At 35.4% G+C, this 21,516-nt stretch overlaps 1 protein-coding gene across 4 annotated transcripts; it reads left to right on the plus strand.

Moving 5' to 3' along the window:
• Positions 1 to 211: 211 nt before the first annotated feature.
• Positions 212 to 20,157, plus strand: LOC131076895 (LRR receptor-like serine/threonine-protein kinase GHR1). Of its 4 annotated transcripts, XR_009113499.2 has the most exons (7): positions 212 to 1,165; positions 2,923 to 3,513; positions 5,174 to 6,880; positions 16,571 to 17,292; positions 17,989 to 18,094; positions 18,364 to 18,648; positions 19,454 to 20,157. XR_009113499.2 is itself a non-coding variant. In XM_058014240.2 (4 exons), exons 1-4 carry the CDS (start codon positions 847 to 849, stop codon positions 17,158 to 17,160), a joined length of 3,207 nt encoding a protein of 1,068 aa, XP_057870223.1. In that variant the 5' UTR covers positions 212 to 846; the 3' UTR covers positions 17,161 to 17,312. The 4 variants fall into 4 exon arrangements, 1 of the variants encoding a protein (XP_057870223.1); XR_009113500.2 differs by lacking the exon at positions 17,989 to 18,094; XR_009113501.2 differs by lacking the exon at positions 17,989 to 18,094 and having other exon boundaries at positions 18,510 to 18,648.
• The last annotated feature ends 1,359 nt before the right edge of the window (positions 20,158 to 21,516 follow it).

A 21,516-nucleotide genomic window follows, 5' to 3' on the forward strand; every position in this document is an offset into this window, starting at 1 on the left:
TTAGTTCGTCACTATTGACGGCGATAGTCCCCGTCAAGTTGGACTCCACTCAGTAAAGTAACAGTTAACGTTACTTGACGAGATATGTAGATCTGACAGCTATCGTAAGCGTCCAAAAGGCACATCATTTTCTTCCTTGTCCATCATCTCGTTTTCCTTGGCAGATACGTTTGTTTATTAAAGCCACCGTCAAAGGAACGTACGGACGGCTTTTACGGTCGGACTTTGCCGTCACATGACAGAATCGAATCAACCTGTAAAGCTCCGAGTGCTTTTATTCCCGCACACTGCCAACGAATGAAGGTCGGCAATGTCGAAATTACAGAATATGTGTGACGTGAGAGGTCGCGGGTTAGAATCTGGACAGGCCGCCTGCACTGTTAAAGGACGCGGTTATCTCTTACCTGTCTCATAACGTTGCCGGCGGCGGCATATGTCGGCGGATACTGCCGGTATTTCGAAAACCGGGCGGAGTACAAAATAAATAACTAAATTTTGACTACCTTTATGGATTTTTATTCTTAAAACTGAATGATTGATTGAATGTCACATACTGGTAGGAGAAGAAGACAGCAGAGCAAACCCTCGGGAAAACATTAAAAATTGATGAGCTCAAAAGTAAGGGGAAGACTGAAATGGCGCCCGGAAGGGCAACGCTGCACGTCTCTGGTTTGAGTCGCGGCGGATCTAATGCTGGAGCTACATTGTGCAAGAGGTTTTCTTCTTGTTGTTTTTCATTTTCTTCTTCTTGACAGCTGAAGAATAGTTAGGAGTACAGTGTAGGAGCTTGAAGGTTTGAGCACCAGCGTCAGGGTCACATTGCGAGGAAGCTCGCCAGTAGCGGGCATGGCGATAATACGGCTCCCCTTTATGATCACTGTTTTCTTGTTCTTGGCTCGTGGACACGCCGCCGCCTCGTCGAGCGACGTTTCGGCGCTTGTGGAGCTGACTAAGGGCATGCGAGGGTTTGCGCTGCAGTCTTGGAAGGTTGCGTCTGTGGACTCCAATGGCTGCCCTGTAAACTGGGATGGGATCCAGTGCTCTGGGGGGCTCGTCACCGGCATTAACCTTGCCAACCGTAATCTTACAGGTGAAATTAAGCTGGGAGCTCTTGGAGGCATGAAAATGCTGTCCAATTTGTCCTTTTCCAACAATAAATTATCAGGTAACCTCTGTACCGAGCTGCATTTTAATTGTTTCATTTAAATACTCTTTTACGGACTTTGTTTCAGCCGTTTTGACAAAGGTTCAACCTTTGGCATCTTTTAAATATTTATCTCCTAAAAGCTGTGTTCAATTTACTTCACCCCTCCATATATGTTTCTAATTAAACGAACTGCACAGAATTGTGTCCGGATTTGTAAAGCTACTCAATAATATTAGTAGGTGAAGATTAACACAAAACTAAGCTGTTGAATCCTGATAAATCATCACGTGTGTTCAAGCCCCTTTACTTTAGCGCCTTCGTTTCTAGTAAAGTGGATTGAAACAATTGTGTCCAGATTCAAAGTTGTTGTGCAATCCACTTTAGCGTAGATGTTTCCAGTTAGTTGAATCCTGATAAATCATCACGTGTGTTCAATCCCCTTTACTTTTAGCACCTATGTTTCTAGTAAAGTGGATTGAAAACAATTGTGTCCAGATTCAAAGTTGTTGTGCAATCCACTTTAGCGTAGATGTTTCCAGTTAGGTGCACGGAACTCAGTTTTACCCGGATTCATGACTGTGTTGTATGCCATACTGTAGCCGCGAATGTTTCCAGTATAGTAGAATGAACACGGCTGTCTCCAGATTCGTATCTGGTTTTGGTCCAGTTTATTCTTGCGTCTATGCTTCCAGCAAAGTGAAACGAACACAATTGCGTCCGGATTCATAACTTTATTCCATCCACTATACTTTGACGTGTACTCGACATAATTGAGTCATATTTATAACTGTCTTCAATCCATTTTACTTTACTGCAACCAACACAAATTTGAAGATTTATGAATGTTCAATCTACTTAAGTCTTATGTTTCTACTTGATTGTGACAACTGCTGTTAAATAAATGCCTGACAAATGAGATTCCATGAAAGTAATCTGAAATTTTTCATCCTGTATCGTTCTCTTAAAGCTTTGGAACAACTGTGTCCAATCCAGTTTACTTTGCCATATAGGTTTGCAGTAAAGTGAATTAAACACGATTTTTTCCAACTTACCAGGTTCATATCTGCGTTCAATCTATACTTTACTTTAGCATATACGATTCCTCTAAAGTGAATTGAATATAATTGTTTCCAGATACATGTTTTCTTAAAGCTTTGTCTCTTCAATCATTCTATTCAAATATATGCCTTAGAACAAATATGTTGAATCTACTTTATTTTTCTGTAAATGTTTACAGTAAAGTGGATTGAACACAATTGTGTCCGGATTCATAGAAGTGTTTAACCCACTTTAATTTAGCATATATGTTTCAAGAAAAGTGGATTGAGTGGATTGAGCACATTTGTTTCCAGATGTGTGCTTCAAAAATGAGAACGTATGGAAATAATTTCAAAACTTTTAACTCTTCATCTTTTTCTTTAAAGCTTTGTTGCATTTTAAATTTTGATAAATTACTTCACTAAGATTATAATCATGTTCTTTTTACTTCCCTTTAGCATAAATATTTCTAGTAAAGTCACAAGTGGATGTAACAGAGTTGTTTACAAGCATATATTTCCAAAATGTAAACTATGTTCTTTTAAATAATCTAAAGTATTTTAGTCAGTATTTTTTTTTCCTAAATTTTTGTCTTTCATTGATGAGTGTTTCCAGTAAAGCAGATTGAACTCAATTGTTTACAGATACACATGTTTAAAAAATGAAAGCTTTTGTCAACAATCTCAAAGTTGCTATTTGGATGTTTTTTGTAATGTTTCATTGGATTGTCTATTTAGGTAAGCTGGATGCGCAGCTGCATTCACTTTCATCTCTTCAGTACTTTGATATTTCAAACAATTTATTCAATGGAAGAATCCCCAGTGCCATTGTTGCCCTTGAACGCCTAGTTTATCTTAACTTGTCATCAAATAAGCTGTCTGAAAAGATACCAGATGGTTTGGGAAAGCTCAGGGAGCTGCGTTGGATCGATTTACATTCAAATCAGTTATCTGGTATCATTGATAATGGTGTCATGGGGCTGCAAAATTTGGAGCACATTGATTTCAGCGATAACCAGTTCTCTGGAACCCTTTCACAGATGTTGTCCCATGAATCTGGACTCAGCCAGCTTCAGTATCTAAATCTCAGCAATAATCAGCTTGTTGGAAGCTTGCTTGATTATCATTCAAGTTCTTTTGCGAACCTGAGAGTTCTTGATGTCAGCAACAATCAGCTATCAGGAAAGCTTCCTTCGTTCGAATTTGCTTATGGCCTTGAGACGTTACGGCTTGGTGGTAATAAATTTTCTGGTAATTTGCCAGATGCACTTTTTGTAGACGATACTTTGGCTTTAAAGGAACTGGATCTCAGCCACAACAGCCTTTCAGGTAAGCACAATTAATTTAGTGCTCATTGTATGGAGGACTTTTTCCCAGTTAGTCTAAGGGTTGTTTCATAGTTTCAAATACACCAATCTACATCTCTAATAGAATTTTTTTTTGAAATATTTTTAAGGAATGGAACAATTTAAAGTACAGAATTTGTTGGCTAATCTTTTCATTTTATTGACTAAGAATTATTTGTAATGTAGTGTAATGTTTGAAGAAAAACTCAGGATTTGCTGTGTTTCTGCCGAGTTTCGGAGTTTTGGTGATTGTAATAGAGTAACAAATTTTAGAAAATAATATGACTTATGCATAGAACCACTTAACTGAATTTGATGCAAATTAGCATGGAAACCACAGTGAGCAACTCTTCTACTCTGATAGTTAGTGTTGAAGTTTGTCAAAACAGAGTCTGCATTGTGAAGCAAAGATGACCAGGATGTCCAATGTGGGGAACCAGAGGTTTGGTCCTCCATTTAACTACAGTTACCCTGTTACTGTTAGAGATTATCCTATCTTTTGTCTTTTGGAGAATTTTCTTCTGCATCTACAGAGCTTCTTGTATTCTTTGTAAATTTAGCAACGTGTTTTTTGTGTAGTTGTTCATGTGCAAGATTTTTCTCTCTGCGTACTATTGTTTAATTCTCTCAATGTCAGTGAACCCATGCCTTCATCACTAGGAGCTTTACTTTCCTATCATTTCCTTTCTTTCGCATTGTCTTATTATCCATCTGTATATGTGTTACTGCTGTATCATGTTCCCATTGAAAATAAGTGTGTAGGTAAAAGAATTAAAGGCGATATTTTCAAAATGTGTTGTTTGTCATTTTTATTTCTATCCCTGAGGGTTGTTCTTCAATCATTCTGCTTTCTAAATGGTATGGTTTTTTGGTTATTGTTTTGTGATGTTATTTTCTCACTAATAATGGATAGTCTCATTCTCTTGATTAATGAATTCTAACTTTTATTCATGCATAAAGTACACCATATAATTGTGTCCATATTGTTCATGGCCTATGCATAGTTGAAGGGCACTGATAGGGGAACTGCTGACAAATCAAATCATGATCCTTAATCTGGCGATCAGTGAAAGCCTTTTCAAAGATTTAACTGAATGTCATCTCAAAGTACCTACATTTCATATTTAGCTTTAATTTCAGTTTCAGTTTCATACTTAGTGTGAAAGTTCACAATATCTAGGTAAGCATGTAAATTCTGCTTGTTTTTCCAGGGAGTTAAGTCAAACTCAGTTGCACTTGGGCTCTTGGTTAGAGTACTGTTAACTATTTGCTCATACTGCTACGGCTAAATTGCTAAATGATAAGATACCCAGGCTTCTGATGTTGCTGGTATCTGGATTACGTTGTGATTTCTTTTACAGTGTGGTGTGTATTATTGATGCCTTTATGTGTCTGCCCTGCACTATAAATCTTATCTCAAAGGAATTTGTGAATGGTAATATTGGAAAGCAATTGTCTGTTTCATTGACATTGCAAAGTTCTTATGTGATGAATGGCTAGGCTGTTTTAGAAGAACAGTATGCATTATGTTAATTTCAGGTTAACTAAGCAATATGATAGGCAAAGGAGATTTGACATGTGTTATATTGCAGATTTTGTTTTCCCATAGCTTCCTAATTCGTTATGACTTATTTATATTGCAGGTTTCATGATGAATACGATCACATCAAAATCCCTTAACATTCTCAATCTTTCTTCAAATCTTCTATCTGGTCCATTGCCACAAAAATTTGGTAGCTGTGCAGTTGTGGATTTGAGCAATAACAATCTATCTGGGAGTTTGTCTCTGATGTGGGGGAATGACTTGGAAATGATTGATCTGAGTCAGAATTCATTTACTGGGTCCTTGCCTAATGATACTTCGACATTTTTAAGATTGACCTATCTGAATTTATCACACAATGCCCTAGTGGGTCCTCTTCCTCTTGTGCTAGGGACATATTCTAGGATTAGAACTATTGACCTTGGCTTCAACCTGCTAAATGGGCCTCTTTTGACGAACCTTTTTACCTCACCTACCTTGGCACATTTACACTTGTCTAGAAACAACTTTACAGGGAGAATACCTCTACAGAATGTTCAACCAATTAGTCCTGTAACATTACTGGCAGTGGTAAACTATTCACCCTTGGAATCACTTGATCTTTCAAACAACCAACTGAATAGTTTCATTCCCCGAGAAATTGGTGACATCGATAGTCTCAGGTCACTGAATCTGGCAGGAAATCAATTTTCAGGTAGTATACCAAGGGAAGTCAGTAAGCTTTATGCTTTGACGAATCTTAACCTTTGTTGCAACCAATTAACAGGGAAAATACCAAACAAGCTTTCTGCCAATTTAAAAGCATTGAATCTATCTTATAATGACTTGTCAGGTTATGTTCCAGAAAACTTGAGAAAGTTCCCATATTCCTCATTTTATCCAGGCAATGTTCATTTGATTTTTCCTTCTGTTTCTGGTTCACATGGTAGGGGACCTGAGATCAATGGGAAGGGGAGACATGAGAAGGGCCTCGGAGCAGATGTTAAAGCAATAATAATTGGAGTGTGTACTGCTGGATCTGCGCTACTTGTTGCCCTTGCTCTGTTTCTGTACTACAGAAGAAATTCACCCACGCAACACTTTAGTAGATATGTTGACTTTGGCGAGAAAGTTGATACAAAAGACAGAAACAGAGGACAACCTTCTAGTGCTGGGTATTATGAATTTCATAAAGATGTGGATCCTTCACCTCCAGTGCCCTTGAAATTTTCAGCAGATAATTTGCTAGTTCCTGATAAGAGGCTTACATCTGCTGTGCCCAAAGGACTCACCACTGAGGCTGCAGTACAAGAAACTTCAGATGTTAAAGCCAAGGGTCTTGATTCTGTGAAGACTAGTAGCACTGCAGATATTTCATCTTCAAATAATAAGAAAAGGTCTTTACCTGGATCACAGAGTTACTTATCATCACCTCCACAGTCTGATGATTCATTCACTTCAGAGCACCCAGTTATCTTGAATGTTCAATCACCTGATCGGTTGGCTGGGGATCTCTTCTTTCTGGATAATACATTATCATTCACAGCTGAGGAGCTGTCTCGTGCGCCTGCTGAGGTTTTGGGGAGAAGCAGTCATGGTACCTCCTATAAAGCCACTCTAGACAATGGACATGTTTTGAGAGTGAAGTGGCTGAGGGAGGGCTTGGCTAAGCACAGAAAGGAATTTGCAAGGGAAGCAAAGAAGTTTGCGAACATTAGGCATCCAAACCTAGTTTCTTTAAGGGGTTATTATTGGGGACAACGGGAGCATGAAAAACTCATTTTATCAGACTATATGAGTGCAGAAAATCTAGCTAGTCATATCTATGGTAAGGCCTTCCACTTCCTTTGGATTTTCTTTGTTTGACTTTGATTCATTGATATTTTTTGAATTACAGAATGCTCCTTGCATGAACTAGCAGTTGAATTCCCAATTTATCTTCTATCTATTGTCAATTCTCTCATTTTCTTTGAAATATTAATTTTTCCTTGGCTTTACATATATGCTGTTATGACTATAAAGCATATCTTGAAATTTAATACGCAATGATAGAGTATCAAATATAAGTTAAGGAACTAGTGCTGACTGCAGAGATATAGGCGGCACTCACAGTCAGTGCTTTGGACTTGATGGAGATATGCCATACATTTCTAGCTAGGAAGACACATCTTTAAACTGGCCATAATTATTTTTTGTTCATCTTTTTTGCATATTCAAGGCAATTTAGCTATTTTTTATCCATTATTGTTGATGGATTTCCATTTGATCTGTACTATACAAAAGTAAGATGATGCAAGTTTGTAGCTAAGTTCTAATTAAAAAAGTGCAAACTCATTGAATTGTGACTAGACTAATCAGTTTTTGCTTGCCATCTGGCATGTCCCCTTTTCTAATGTAAAACTAATGAAGACCCTTAGCATATTTCCTAATTTTTTCTTTTAGGCTAATGGGGTGGGAAACAGGAGAATAATTAAATAATTAAATCTAAGTTGTTGAAAAGTAACTTTATGTTATATTTAAAAAGGTTGTTATTAGTAAGTTTTAAAAGTGTTTCTAGACCCAAGGTTCTATAAGTGAATGATTAAAATTACATTTTAATAGTTGATAACTTTGAGGATATGTGTATATGTGTGTATATATATGTGCGTGCGCTTATGTATGTATGTATGTATGCATATGTATCTATCTATATATCTATATATTATACACACACATATATATTCCCTTGGAAGTTGTAAAGGAGGTTTGGACACGAAGAAGAGTCTTCTTGCCCATTTTATGATTTTCTTCTTTTAGAGAATGAATTTGAATTCTTCTTTTGGTTGAGAATGAACACCCTTTGGCAAGTTGGTTTTTGGGGATGAAAACTATCTTAGCCAATTGAGCGAGTTTATCCAGAGATCACCAATATGTTGAATGCATTCAATTTTTCGGTAATTGGTATTTGTTGTTTGGGTTCCAGATTCTGGTTATGGTTTTGAGATATATTTTCAAATTTTCTAGATTTTAGATTTCTATTTCATTTTGTGGTTTGGATATTTAGAAAATACAAAAAGAAAGTTTGGCATGTTTCTACTTCTCTGTGTTGTTTTCAGTTTGTGAATTTGTGATTAATTTATTGCTGCTGTACCATCTTTGTTACCTTATTGCAGCATATTTGAGATTATTTGTATGTGGCCACAACCTCTTCTTTTTGGACACACCATATTGAAATTTCCAGTGAATTGCACGAATTGGAATGGTGTGATTCTTAAAAGGAAAGTATTATAATATAATTTGCTGCTGTTTGGTGTCATGTCCCCTAATTAGTTATACTTTAAATTAACCTAAATTTGCCCAAATCTAAAATAGGTAATTAAGTTTATGGGAGTACCTTTGTATACTGTTTTCCTGCAACACAAAATTAGAGCACATATATGAAGTAATACTTATAAACTGAAACATATGCTAATGAATTAGATCGAGTGATATAAATTTTTAATGTATTAATTACCATTAGTATTATATTCGTTCAGATTGTAGGTTAGTTGCCATTCTTTATTATCCAATTTCTTAGTGCACTAGGGTAGGCTGGTTGGATAGGGTGTCCAAGAGACCTTCCACCCTAGGCCCAAGAGCAGATGCTACATCTCTCTTGGCTCCATGTGGCAGGTGTTAAGCATCCATCATGGAGTGGCGTGCCCAGTGAGGTGTCCTATCGCCATTCCACCTTATCTCAACCACCTCCTCTCTTAAGCCCAAGAGCAGATGCTACATCCCCCTTGGCTCCATGTGGCAGGGGTTAGGCATCCACTATGGAGTGGCGTACTTGAGAGAGGGTCCCTTGTATGTAATGAACCATTTATGTTATTCCAATTATATTCATTATTTAATTCTATTATGATAATCATAGTTGTCACAAATCCCATTACATTATATTGTCATTAATGCTTCCTGTTAGTATTAATTTATATTAACCATTATCTGCCATTATTCCCTTACAATATGATAACAAATTCTGCAAACTGAATTTGATTGCCTCGTTCATCCTTGGGTTCATTGACAGAGATGTAAATATATATTGTGTTAAAACAGTGATATGATGTGAAATTGTCTTTAAATTGCTTTTTCATTTTTATGTTATTATTGCCATCAATTTAAATAACTTTACATTCAGCAGTTCAGATTCAGTGATATACAAATATGATTATGATATGGAAGATGGTGTTTTATCATATTATAGTATTAGATCAGAAAGTACCAAATATGTACCTGTCACTGCTTGCTCCTGTTTCCTATTCCTGCTGGCAGCCTTGATAATCTCCTCTATTGTTATTGCTTTGTCGTGTCAATCATTATTGGTTGTTTGTTTAAGGATCCTATCACTAATTTAACTAATCATTCTTCGATCTGATTGTCCTTCCTTAAGGCAGCAATACCCTTAATTGCAATCATTATCGGTTGCTTATAATAAAACGTGAATATATTCAAAAGTCCTCTAACCAGAATATTTGGGGGGGGAGGGGTGGGGGGATATCACAGTATGAACATTTATAAGCTTTCGTATTAAACATACATATTAAGCCCATTCCTATGCATACCACCAAGAACAAAGGTGTTACTGCCTGTAACTTAATAACAGTTCTGATCTGAACTGATCGATAGTGATGTTACTGGATGATTTGACCCCTTTCCGTTATATATCTCAATGTGAGGGAGAGGTCACACCTCTTCATCATGTATGCCCTTTGGCAAGAGACACTCTTTCACCATTAGCACTCTTAGCACTCTTTGAAAGAGTGCAACTCTTCATTATTTCTGCCCTTTGAAAGGGACACGGCCTTTCACAATCAGATCTGCACTTCTTATTAAATCAAATCTACATTTCTGATTCCCAAATTATCCCCCCTCAAATGAGGCTCTCTTCTCCCTTTTATACCTCATATTTGAGAGAGTCACAACTTATCATTTCATGCCTTTTGTCCATTCATTAACTAAATTAAATTTTTAATTTTTTTTAATTATTCTTTTATATTTTCATTTTAATTCTTTTAAATTTAAATTTTATTATTAATATTTACCATTAAATTCAATTTCAAAGTGGGGAAATTACATTTGGTTTTAAAAAAGGAGATTGCAGCTTACTCTTGCCTACTCTTTCTGCTGGAAATCTGATGAGTAGCCCACCAATATTTCATTGGCAGAAAATTGATTATCGGTATGATTTCATCTGATATAAAAATCTCTAGTTTACAGTGATTACCAATAGTGTTGTTATTTATTCTTTTGGAAGTTCATATTTGTTGGATCAGATATTTTGAAGATCACTGTTGTTATATTTAGAGATTTGCATAAATTATATCAGCTACAACTAATGGATTATAGTTGCTAAATTCTTCTATAGCCTATTGTATCAATTGGGTAATTCACATTTTTTGCAATTTGCTTTCCAATTGTTTGATGAAATGTCTATTTTTAGATTGGTGGACAACTGTTTGACATAATTCTTAGATTTGATAGAAAAGTAATAATCACTTATCCATCAAATTTGTAATAAACTGGCAGTTTACTACCAATTAGTATAAGCATTGTTATATTAAAAAGATCTTTGGACGATATACCATTGGATCCATTTTAGATTTGTATATCTTTATTCACAAATTTGGCTTTGAATCAAAATTGGATGATATTGTCTGCCATTTTGGCATTGACACATTTTTGTTTTTTATTAGCTAGTTCGACATTGATTGAAATTTGCATAGCGTTATCTGCCATTTTTGCGTTGATCCATTTTGTCAATTTGATATTGTTTGTAAATTGGTTGGATAGCTGCCTGTAAGTTCCTTGTTATGTTTTTTGTCTTCATTCTAGTCTTCAAATGCTCACATCTAGATCTTGGTGATCAGAAAGAGCTAAGATTTGAGTTGATTGTTAAAATTTGGTGAATTTGAGCTAAGTATTATGCCAGGGACATTACAGTGGTGTTAGAGCTAATGGTCTTGCCAACCTATCAATGACAAAGAGTTCACCTTATTACCAAGAGAGAAAAAACATACAGATTAGCTGAGGGAAGAACAACAAAATCTAAAATTTATTATAGAAAAAGAAAAAGAACTATGGTGGAAGATGACTCAGCCGAGGCATTGTACAATAAACTTGAAGTTCAAGAATGCCTTATAGATATGTTGGTTCAATTAATCCATACGATGTACAATAAGATGAATGTGCCAAGAAACTAGTATTATGAAGGAATCTCTCTAAGGGTCAACAATCACGTTAACATTGCCAACAACATCTAGAGAACCAATAATGGGTTCTCAATTAGACCTTTACAATCAACTTTCCTTAATGGGGAGGAAGAAGTTTCTGAAGTGGAAGTTTAGAATCCGATGGTAGATAAAATCATTGTTTGCTACCTAGAATATAGAAAACTTCCAATTGCAATCCAAAATAAGATGTCTCACAAATTTCATGAATTTGAAAGAGTTGGGAAAGAGCTCAAGACTTGAACCAAGGCCACAAGCAAATCAAAGGGATTTTTAAACATGCTTTGGAAAAGTTGATACTTTCTACCTTTGATGGATGTAACAAGTGCACAACTTATTTTTGGATACCAAATTTGGACATTTACTTGTCACTCATACCAATGTTAGAAGATGAAGTCATCAAACTTGCTACTCTTTACCTTGGAGTAGCACATGAATGGTAGTATTATGAGTTGATTGCTCAGGGACACTACCTCATCAAGTTTGATGATGATTTCGATAGAAAGTTGATTGAGGGATTTGATAGAAAAGGCCTCAAGGTTCATTTTTGAGAGTTGGCGTGACTTGAATTGTGAAGAATTATGTTAATGAATTTTAAAGATTTTCAATAAAGAAGACTTGTTGTTTTGTTTATTGAAGTGTCAACTAAACCTTTCAAGGCTTTAGTAAAATCTTTTGATCCTCTATCCTTACAAGACGCTTTTTAGAGGGCTCTCGACTTGGAGACTTTAGTATCCACAAATAAGTTCAATTCTTAGGACATCATCAGCTTTGGAGCAATCAAAGGTTTTTTTTTGGGAAAAAAAAACAAAAACAATTTCATGCTTAATCCTAGAAAAGTTTATCATCCATGATGAAGGGGTGAAAATCCTCTTAAAAATCCATACATGCAAATCACTATTGATTTGACTTAAAATCTGTATAGGGTATTCTCTTAACCCAAACCAAATACATATGCAACTCAGATATTCAAGTAAATGTAGAAAATCACCAAACTACTTCTCATTAATTCAATCCTGAAACAAACTTCATAGTAAATCTGCAAATACATTGCATGGCAGCCTTATAGGCATTACAAACACTCCAAAATCTGATTTAAACTGATAATAATCTGTCACAATAACAAAGAGAAATTACAAGCCAAAACACTTCATGTTATGCACCCTGCTGCAAAATTAGCTTCTTAACCTTCAACCTGCAATAAAAATCAACATGGCTTCAAATCTTTAAGCCTGGAATTTACCCATAATCATATTTCTTTATCTTCAAACCCCTGCAATTTCTTTAAAGACAAATTTCTTCTTTCCCTCAAACTTCCCAAAAATCTGAAAATGGGAATTCATAAAATGAATGTTAAAACTCGCTTTCAACCACCATAGTTACCAAAACCTGAGGTCTGGTAACCCCCAAAAAGTCACGCCCAAACAAGGGAAAGACATCTTCCCAACTTACAATTGCCTTCAAAGCTTCTGGATGCTTTGTCACCTCCACCCACTTGCATGCTAAGAATAACAGTCCACTATGCCGTCGACTCCACTCAACATGACCCCAAAATAGAAATAAACTTCAAATTTGGATCTCCTATTTAAACTTGGCTATAAAGCTATGGCCACAAGTATTTATTAAAATTGGCCTTTATTACAAAATTTATTCCTCCTACAACATTAAACATCAAACTAAGGCAAAAATTAAAGAAAATTAATTTGTTATGCTGAATAGCTTGTTCACTATGGATGCTTCTGCATCAATCCAAGACAAGTAAGGAAGAAGAAACCAAGAATGAGCCTAGAAGGAAGAATTTGTGTCTCCTGATGGTTGTGTAAAGGGAGAATACATTATATTGAGGTAGTCTTTGATGAGGGGGAAGAAACTAAAGAGCTTGAAAGTTTAGCAAGGGAGCAAGGGCTGCATCTAAATCTTGAAGATGATGACACTAATGGTGGTACACTTGCTTCTTTCTTAGGAGCATTGAGGTATTATCCTTTAAGATTTTAGGGCATACACTTTCTCAAGGAACTTCTAAATATGCTGCCGCACCAAATTTCAGCAAGAAGAATGGAAGTTTCCATCCACAAATGTCCAATATTAACTATGGGTGAGCAAGATACTTATCATGTTCAAAATACCAAAGATGATCATACTTTGGTTTTCTGTGGTTTGTCTTTAGGACTAACAAAGGATAAGAGACCTCCACAAAAGCATTGCCACCATTCAAGATTTAGGAAGTGAAAACAAACTCTTTGCACACACTTTTTTAGTTCACATTAGAGTGGCACAACATAAACAAGGCATAGCAAAGAAAATTGTTGGGGATTTTGTAGAAGCCTTGTAGATTATTGCTGAACAATTAGTAAGGACATTTGAGGTTGTATTTGAAGGTGTCTTTCAACTTAGTACATTGAGCAAATTGATACGCAAACCTCCAAGGTTGTTGATTTGATGTGGAATATTTTATACATGGGCAACTTTATGTTTTATTGGCATTGGAAAAGAGGAGGGGATACTAACACATCAACCCTGGCACATGCCACCAAAATCAGGATTTTGGATTAGTGAAACTTTTGGTGCATGTGGTATGTGCCTTAAATGCCTGCTTTGTCTCACCATGATAATATTTTTTTTTAAAAGGGTTAACTTGTAGCATGCACTACTAATAAGCTAATAATAATATTAGCTTTTTTATTTGTCAAAACTAATATGGAATAGAATTGCACTTTTTGACTTGCTGAAATTTTTACAAAATTTAATGGCCTCAAATCTGATCTCTCTTTTTTTTAAAGGAATCTCATCATATTATGAAGAAATCAACGTTTACATATTTGACTATGCCAGGTCTAAAAACTATTAGCCCACACTTGGGAAAAATAGAGAGAAGGATACACATTAGAAATCATTGGGGCAAATCAAGATTGAAAATCTTTCTGAGATCCTCTTGAAGCTTGGGTGGCCACCAGTGAGGAGCTGGACATAACAAATGAGATTATGGATGTTGAGAGCCCACTACTCTATTGCGCTCTCTAGGAACATTGCTAAATTGCACTTCCTGGAATTTATCCTACAAGCTTTGAATGTTTTCCAACTCTCTTTTTATTTGCCAATTTTTTCCATGGAATCCCTGAGGATCAGAGAGTGAATTGATGATTAACTTTGAAACAGATTTAATTTGGAGTTTTTGCCCCCCAAGTTTGAGAGACTCTTGCATCCTTATATAAACTGCTTTAATTTTTGCTAAATTGTTAGTTGTATATCCCAATCTTTCAGCAAAGAAAAAGGCTACAAATTTATCTGAGTATCTACCAATGCCTCCCATACTAGCCTGACCTAGATTGCCCATTGAAGTACCATCACAAATTCAACTTACCATACCCAGGGAGGAGCTGTCCAATGGTCAATCCAACTTATATTTCTTTTTAGGTCAAAAAGCAGACACTGTTGAAGTCCTGGGTTGCAACGAGAATTGTTTACATAAATATTTTCATTCCAGAGTAAGAATATGAGGTAGACAAATCTTATGCTTTACAAATTCAGCTATATTTGTTTTTATTCTCTCTCAAATATAACTGATATCCCTGTTATCTTGCCAGAAAATTTTACGTTTTCTTTCCTTCTAGATTTTTAGAGCATAGGGTGATGGCAAACCACATCGCAGGAATGAAATTCAGACCCTTAGGCAATTGGCTTTGCCATGTAATGATAGGTGGATGTACATCCCAAGAATCAGTCCAAAAGTTGGCATTTTAACTATTATGGACAATCCAAAATAAATGCTTTTTTAGAAGAGCTTCCCCCATTTTTAGAACAGCGAGCAATTCTGAACTAAATTCAAACAGCTGGTTTAGATTGGATTTATTGAACTTAGTTCTTATACTTGGCCAGCTAGATGTTTTTAGTATTCACCTTGCAGCTTCTATTTTGCACTTCTTATTTCTTAGTACATGATAATTGTCTGGCCCTCATAATTGATAAGGAGTGAGTTTGCATTGTGATTCAGAGTACCTAAATCCTTATCTAGCTTTTCAATTATAGTACTTTCTGCATTATGATTAGTATTTGCATAGGCATGTGTAGTGGATGTGCCTGAGTGTTGCCACAACAGTGACCTAGGTTCAAATCACCATGGGACACATTGTACACAATCTTGTATGGCCCCTGATATGCAGGTCCCTAACACTGTGGGATTGGGCTCCTGTTTGTGTCCCAGAGGCTTTGGGATCCAGAAAATTCCCTTGTTAATGAATCAAAAGGAAATAATGTGAGAACTTAGAAGGTACATCTACTATTCTTTTTACCCTTTATTGAGATGAGTTGATGACATTGTTTTTGTAGACCATCCTTGTGTCTTGTATTATGTGGGTAAGCACATTTACTATTTTCTCTTCCCTTTGATGAGATGAGTTGATGATATCTTTTTGTAGATCTTCTTTGGGTCTTGTACTCATTGAAGGAACTATCACATCAATAAATGCTAGAGGGATGGCAATGGGTGGGCACGCTATGTAGATGGGACTTGGCACACCTATTTGGAGCCATTATAGCCAATTGGATGCATACAGTAGGATGATTAGTAATTCCTAAAGATGCGATTTTTGCCTCATGTCTTCAAGTGATCTGGGAAACTATTTTTAATAATCATTCATAACAGCAAATTTTAAATTTAATGAAAATAAAATTGGTCCATAGCTTGTGCATTAGTTCATCCACTATTAAGTATTAACCTATGTGAGATGACTTGTTCAATTTGACTATTTCATATCTGAACATTGACTTTGAAAGTCACTTTGAAGGACTTGATTTTATTTAATTAATTGGGCTCAACTTTTTGAACAGAATCACAAGTAATGTAACCCCATCAATTATTGGCTCTTCTCCCTAGTTAAAGTGAAACTAATCATATTTGCTCTGTGCAAACATATAGCTATGCTGATTGTAGCACTTCAAAATAGTAAAATACTTAATGCAATTAAATTCTTATGCTTAAAATGTGAAAGGATCTCCTATATGAGTAAATATTCCCTTTTAAAAGTTTTTGAGTTTATATTTGCAGTGCTGCATGATTGGTAGGTGAGCTTTTCATTTTTGTTTTTTTGCAAGTTTTTTGAACTTGTCTAGCTTTCTTAATGGATGCTGATATGATGTTGAACATGTAGATACTGCTAAAATTCGACGGTTTACTGGTCTTTTCTTAAATAAAAAATGTGATGTTAGTTTTCCTCAATGATGTTTAATTCATTACTTTGATGAAATGTATATGTAATATCAAAATTCTTGTACAGAAAAGCCAGGTGGGAAGATCTCACCTCTGGACTGGACTCAGCGACTAAAAATTGCTGTAGACCTTGCCCGTGGTTTGAATTATCTACATTATGAAGTATGCTTATCACATGGCAATTTGAAAGCAACAAATGTTCTTCTAGATGGTCCTGATCTTAATGGAAAGCATGCTGATTATAGTCTTCATCTACTGATGACATCAGCTGGGACAACAGAACAGATATTGAATGCGGGTGCTCTTGGATATCGAGCACCAGAGTTGGCTACTGCCAAGAAACCAAAGCCATCATTTAAGGCTGATGTATATGCTTTTGGTGTGATTTTGATGGAGATTTTAACTGGGAAAAGTGCAGGGGATATCATATCTGCAAATTCAGGGGTTGTTGACCTTACAGATTGGGTAAGAATACTGGCAACAGAAGGGCGGGCAGTAGATTGCTTTGATCGTAGTCTCCTTTCTAGTGACGGGGACCAGGAACCTCCCAAAGGAATGGATGATATGCTTGCCATAGCTCTAAAATGCATTCGATCTGCATCAGAAAGGCCTACAATCAGAACTGTGTTTGATGATCTTACAGCAATAGTGGTTTGAAATCTCACAACTTGTGAGGCTTTTGTTGAATTGATCCCTTGTAAATGTATTGTTGAAAGTACAAGAGTGATTCTGCTTTCCATGACTTGCAAGTGTGGATTCTTAAGAAAATCAAAGAAGCAAATGTTCATGGTAATCATTTCCAAGGTCAAGGTTTCTACATTTTCTGGATGGTCAAATTACTTTTCCATTCTTTCCTCGTGGTGAAAAGTTTTTACCTGGCGGGTATAAAATTACAGTTTTCCTTTCTAATGTGATTTTCTGTTCATGAAAAGTGAAATTTGTTTCATCCATTAATGTGGTTCTCTGCTTCTTTTCCATTTACTTCTGTGCTAATTTTGACTTGTAGAATGTTGTGCATCTGCTCTTCTTCTGTTCATGCAGGGCAGTAATAAACCGTTACAATCTAAGTTGGATGTGATTATAGTTATACATGTATTACACGATGCAAAACTGAAATAAATCTTTCCATGACTGACAATTAGATAATATTTCAGTTGTTATAAAACATGCATATGCTTTCAATTGTGCTGAGCTGTTCAGGGCATTCATATTCAATTATGCTTACAGTGTGTGTATAATGATGCACAATGACATTTGAGAAAGATCTCCTTTTTTGAATGTTCCCAAATAATCAAAAGTGATTTTCCTAGTGGTGCATTTACTATACTTTAATATGCAAAAAGACTCCCCATTTACCTCTTGGAAATTGGATCTTAAGGTATTCATCATCCTGTGTGTTTGACTTTGAACATATATGCAAGTTCTTAGTTCTGGCGTATGCTTTATTTTTGTTACTATACTAAGTTACTGATGCCTTTGTTTCAGTTATAATGTAGTGGCAGAAACTATCCCAGCATTTTGTTCTGAAAATATTAGTTCTTGCTGATTCTATCTTCGTCATTGCAGAACTGTTTGTCTTCATTTAAGTGTGGTATGTAAGCCCCTCTATTGATCTTTTTATTAGGTTACACTTGTATTCTTTTGATCTTTTTATATGGCTGTTCAGTACAAAAATACATTTTGTCGAGATAAATTTTGTTATCTCTCACCCTTCCCATTTCATAGAAAAATGCTTTTCTCTTATTTATCTTTCAAAACCTGAACTCCTCATTTGTTACCAGTTTTGATAAACTTAAAAGTTCAAATTGTGCATTGTATTTCCTGTCATGTATGTTGCTGATTACATACCGGTCTTTGCAGGTTATATGAATCAGGTGTTTCTTTTCTCTACCTCAAGCTTTGGCTTGTGCATGCAAGTTGTGGCATTCGGAGCTTGATAACAACTGTTTATTTGATCAAATAAATCAGCAATTAAATTATTTCCATTTTTTGACATTTGGTTATAGGATCAAATTATTACTTTTGAGGGTTTGCATCTATTTACCCATGGAAATGAGGCAGACATGGATTCCAGTAAGTTTTATGGAAGATGAATCAATGTCAGATGGTGCAGTTAGAATAACCATTAACTGGGAAGCTTCTAAGGTAATATGTTAACTTTTTCTAAAGCTCTTTCTTCCACTTGTCTAGATTATTTATATATTATGGGGATATCTTACAGGTGTATGAAAAAAGGATTTATTATTTTAACATGGAATTATGCAAATGATAAGCAGAAGTAGATCATGTATTCTACTATATTGTTGAAGTAATGTAAGATGTGTAGCTTCAGAAAATTATGTTGCAGATGATATCATGTTCTGGAATAAGCCACCCAAGTTTGGAGTTATGTAATTCTTTTGCATGCTTAAGCCATAGACAATTTAGGCAGTGCATAAATGTGTAAAGACACAATTCTTTATTTTTTCCAAGCTTTATTGTTATGGAATTTAATTATTTATTTGAATGGCCTATTTTCTAACAAAATTTACCAGTTTTGCCCCTTGGATAGTTTGATGCAATTATATTTGCAAGCCAATGTTACATTACTAAAACAGCAACAACTATGCGACCATTTTCCAAATTGTTAAAGATGATAGTAATTCCTAACTTTTCCCAATAAACATGTTAAATAATTTTTTTTCCTCAAATTTTTTGGTAGGAGGCATTTTTTTTATTTACATTTAACTGTTACTCAGCTTTTCACTTTTTCAGATAGTCCGTGTTCTCTATTTTATATTCCTAAAATTTTGAGAATTTTGATACTTATAATCTCCAATCTTCCCATAAATTAAGATATTTACATACTTTCTTCCAATCTAACAGATAATCTATCTTTTGTAACTCTTGCATCTGATCATTGTTCTTTCAAGCTTGTAATAGGACTGACTCTCCATCTTCATTCTTGCAGTTATGTCAGAACTATATTTGCTGAAAACTGAGATACCTAAAAGAAAGAATATGTGCGAAGGGAGTTGAGGATGGAATGCACTTGGGATAATGAGGAATACATTCAAGAGAGGAAGGCTCCAATAAACAGCACAGGTATGTATGGAAAGTATGTGACACAAGACGCTCACCTAAGAAGTATTGGATGGACGTTTCAGTTAAAGGTATTCAGAAACAAGTAAAATATATCAGGCAATTATTAAGAAAACTATTACAGCGGTGCCTATAAATGACTAAAGTCAGTCAACAGGATGGAAGCATACAAGCAGCTGTGATACTCACCTAAGAAGTCTTGGATGGACATCTCACTTAAAGGTATTCAGAAACAAGTAAAATAGATCAGGCAATGATTGAGAAAGATATTACAGCAGTGCCTATAAATGACCAAAGTCAGTCAACAGGATGGAAGCATACAAGAAGTTTTGACACTCACCTATGAAGTCTTGGATGGACAATTCACTCAAAGGTATTCAGAAACAGGTAAAATAGATCAGGCAATGATTAAGAAAGATACTACAGAAGTGCCTATAAATGACCAAAGTCAGTCAACAGAATGGAAGCATACAACAAGTTGCTAATCCTAGTCAGGACTGCTAAATGAAATTTCAACAAAAATGTACAAAACAATTGAAGTTAAATAAGAAACAATAGATATGGCTTTATTCATTGCAGAAAATAACAAAAATTGAGGAAGAAAAGATTTTAATTTTTTTGTGACTAAAATGCACATAAAACTAGATGATAATGTCACAAGAAATGAAACTAAAGTGAAAGTTCTGAAACAGCCAATTTTCAAGTTCCATCTTGAAGGATTTAGATTTCTGCGATTTTATATCTGGTTCTAAACTGAAAATAGAGTTATTAAATTGAAATGTGTATTTAATATATAACATCATCGCTTATATACTTCTTTTGCAGCATTAGGCCACAATAATGTTTAGCAATCAATTTTATCTGGTAATTAATTATATTGCTTCCGAGTTCCAACATTTGTGTGATTTCTGTGGAGCTGATCAACTAGTTTATATCTAATCTATAACTAGTTTATTTCTAGTTTATTACGTGTGATTGATTATATTGTATTTTACATTCATGTATAGTTTCTTTATTTTGTTTTATGTAACCCTTGCATTTTTATTTGTATAAAGTGTGTATTTTCTTATTTTGATATAGTTTACTTTCACATGTATCAGTGCAGGAGGGTGCTAACCCTGTAGCTGGCGCTTGCAGCCTGTGAGCAGTCTCTTAGTCAATGGCTCTAGTTGCAGATGATTTTTTTCTTTTTTCTTTTTCTTTTAGCTTGTGTTGAAGAAGATATACCAAATCCAAACTAATTTGAAGGATTGCAAAGAAAGTAAAATAAAGTTCCACAAGTCCCATGGATGGACTAGTGATTTCCCAAGGATGTAAGGAAGACAGTTTGGCACTGTCCCCAGTTTATCATCATGGTCATGATGTAATGCTAAATTAAGTTGTCATGGTAATTGGGATGCTGTGTACTGGTTGTTCAAAGTTAGAGATCATGAAAGGTGTTTGAGAAACTGTACAAGTGGGGCATGACATCACAACACAGAAGATCTGTGAATATGGCAGAAATGCAGGTCAGCATTATGAAGGATTAGCTACATGAGACCATTGGAAAGAGACATTGAAGGGGATGCCGATTAGAGGAAGCAGCTGCTGGAAGGATATCTCGAAGGACCTTCATGGGGATAATTGTGACAGGGTTCGAGTTGAGTTCATCTAGAAAATAAATTTAATAGAGAGAATGCCAAGGAATAAATTTAAGGCAATAATCAATTTAGGAAACAACTGCTAAGGTGACAATGAATTTAGGAAATAACAGATGGTATGTATATTAGAGGCTAGGATAATGCCATAGGGATTGATTCAAATTCATCAGACATAAAAAATCAATAATGGGATTCTAGGAATAAATCTATTCTTGTGCATGCTATTGAGAGATGAAATGGTAATATCGTGCTGATATTGATGGGTATTATGTTAATTATATTTTTTTGTCCA

Source organism: Cryptomeria japonica, chromosome 10 (assembly GCF_030272615.1).
Source record: "Cryptomeria japonica chromosome 10, Sugi_1.0, whole genome shotgun sequence".
Lineage (NCBI taxonomy): Eukaryota > Viridiplantae > Streptophyta > Pinopsida > Cupressales > Cupressaceae > Cryptomeria > Cryptomeria japonica.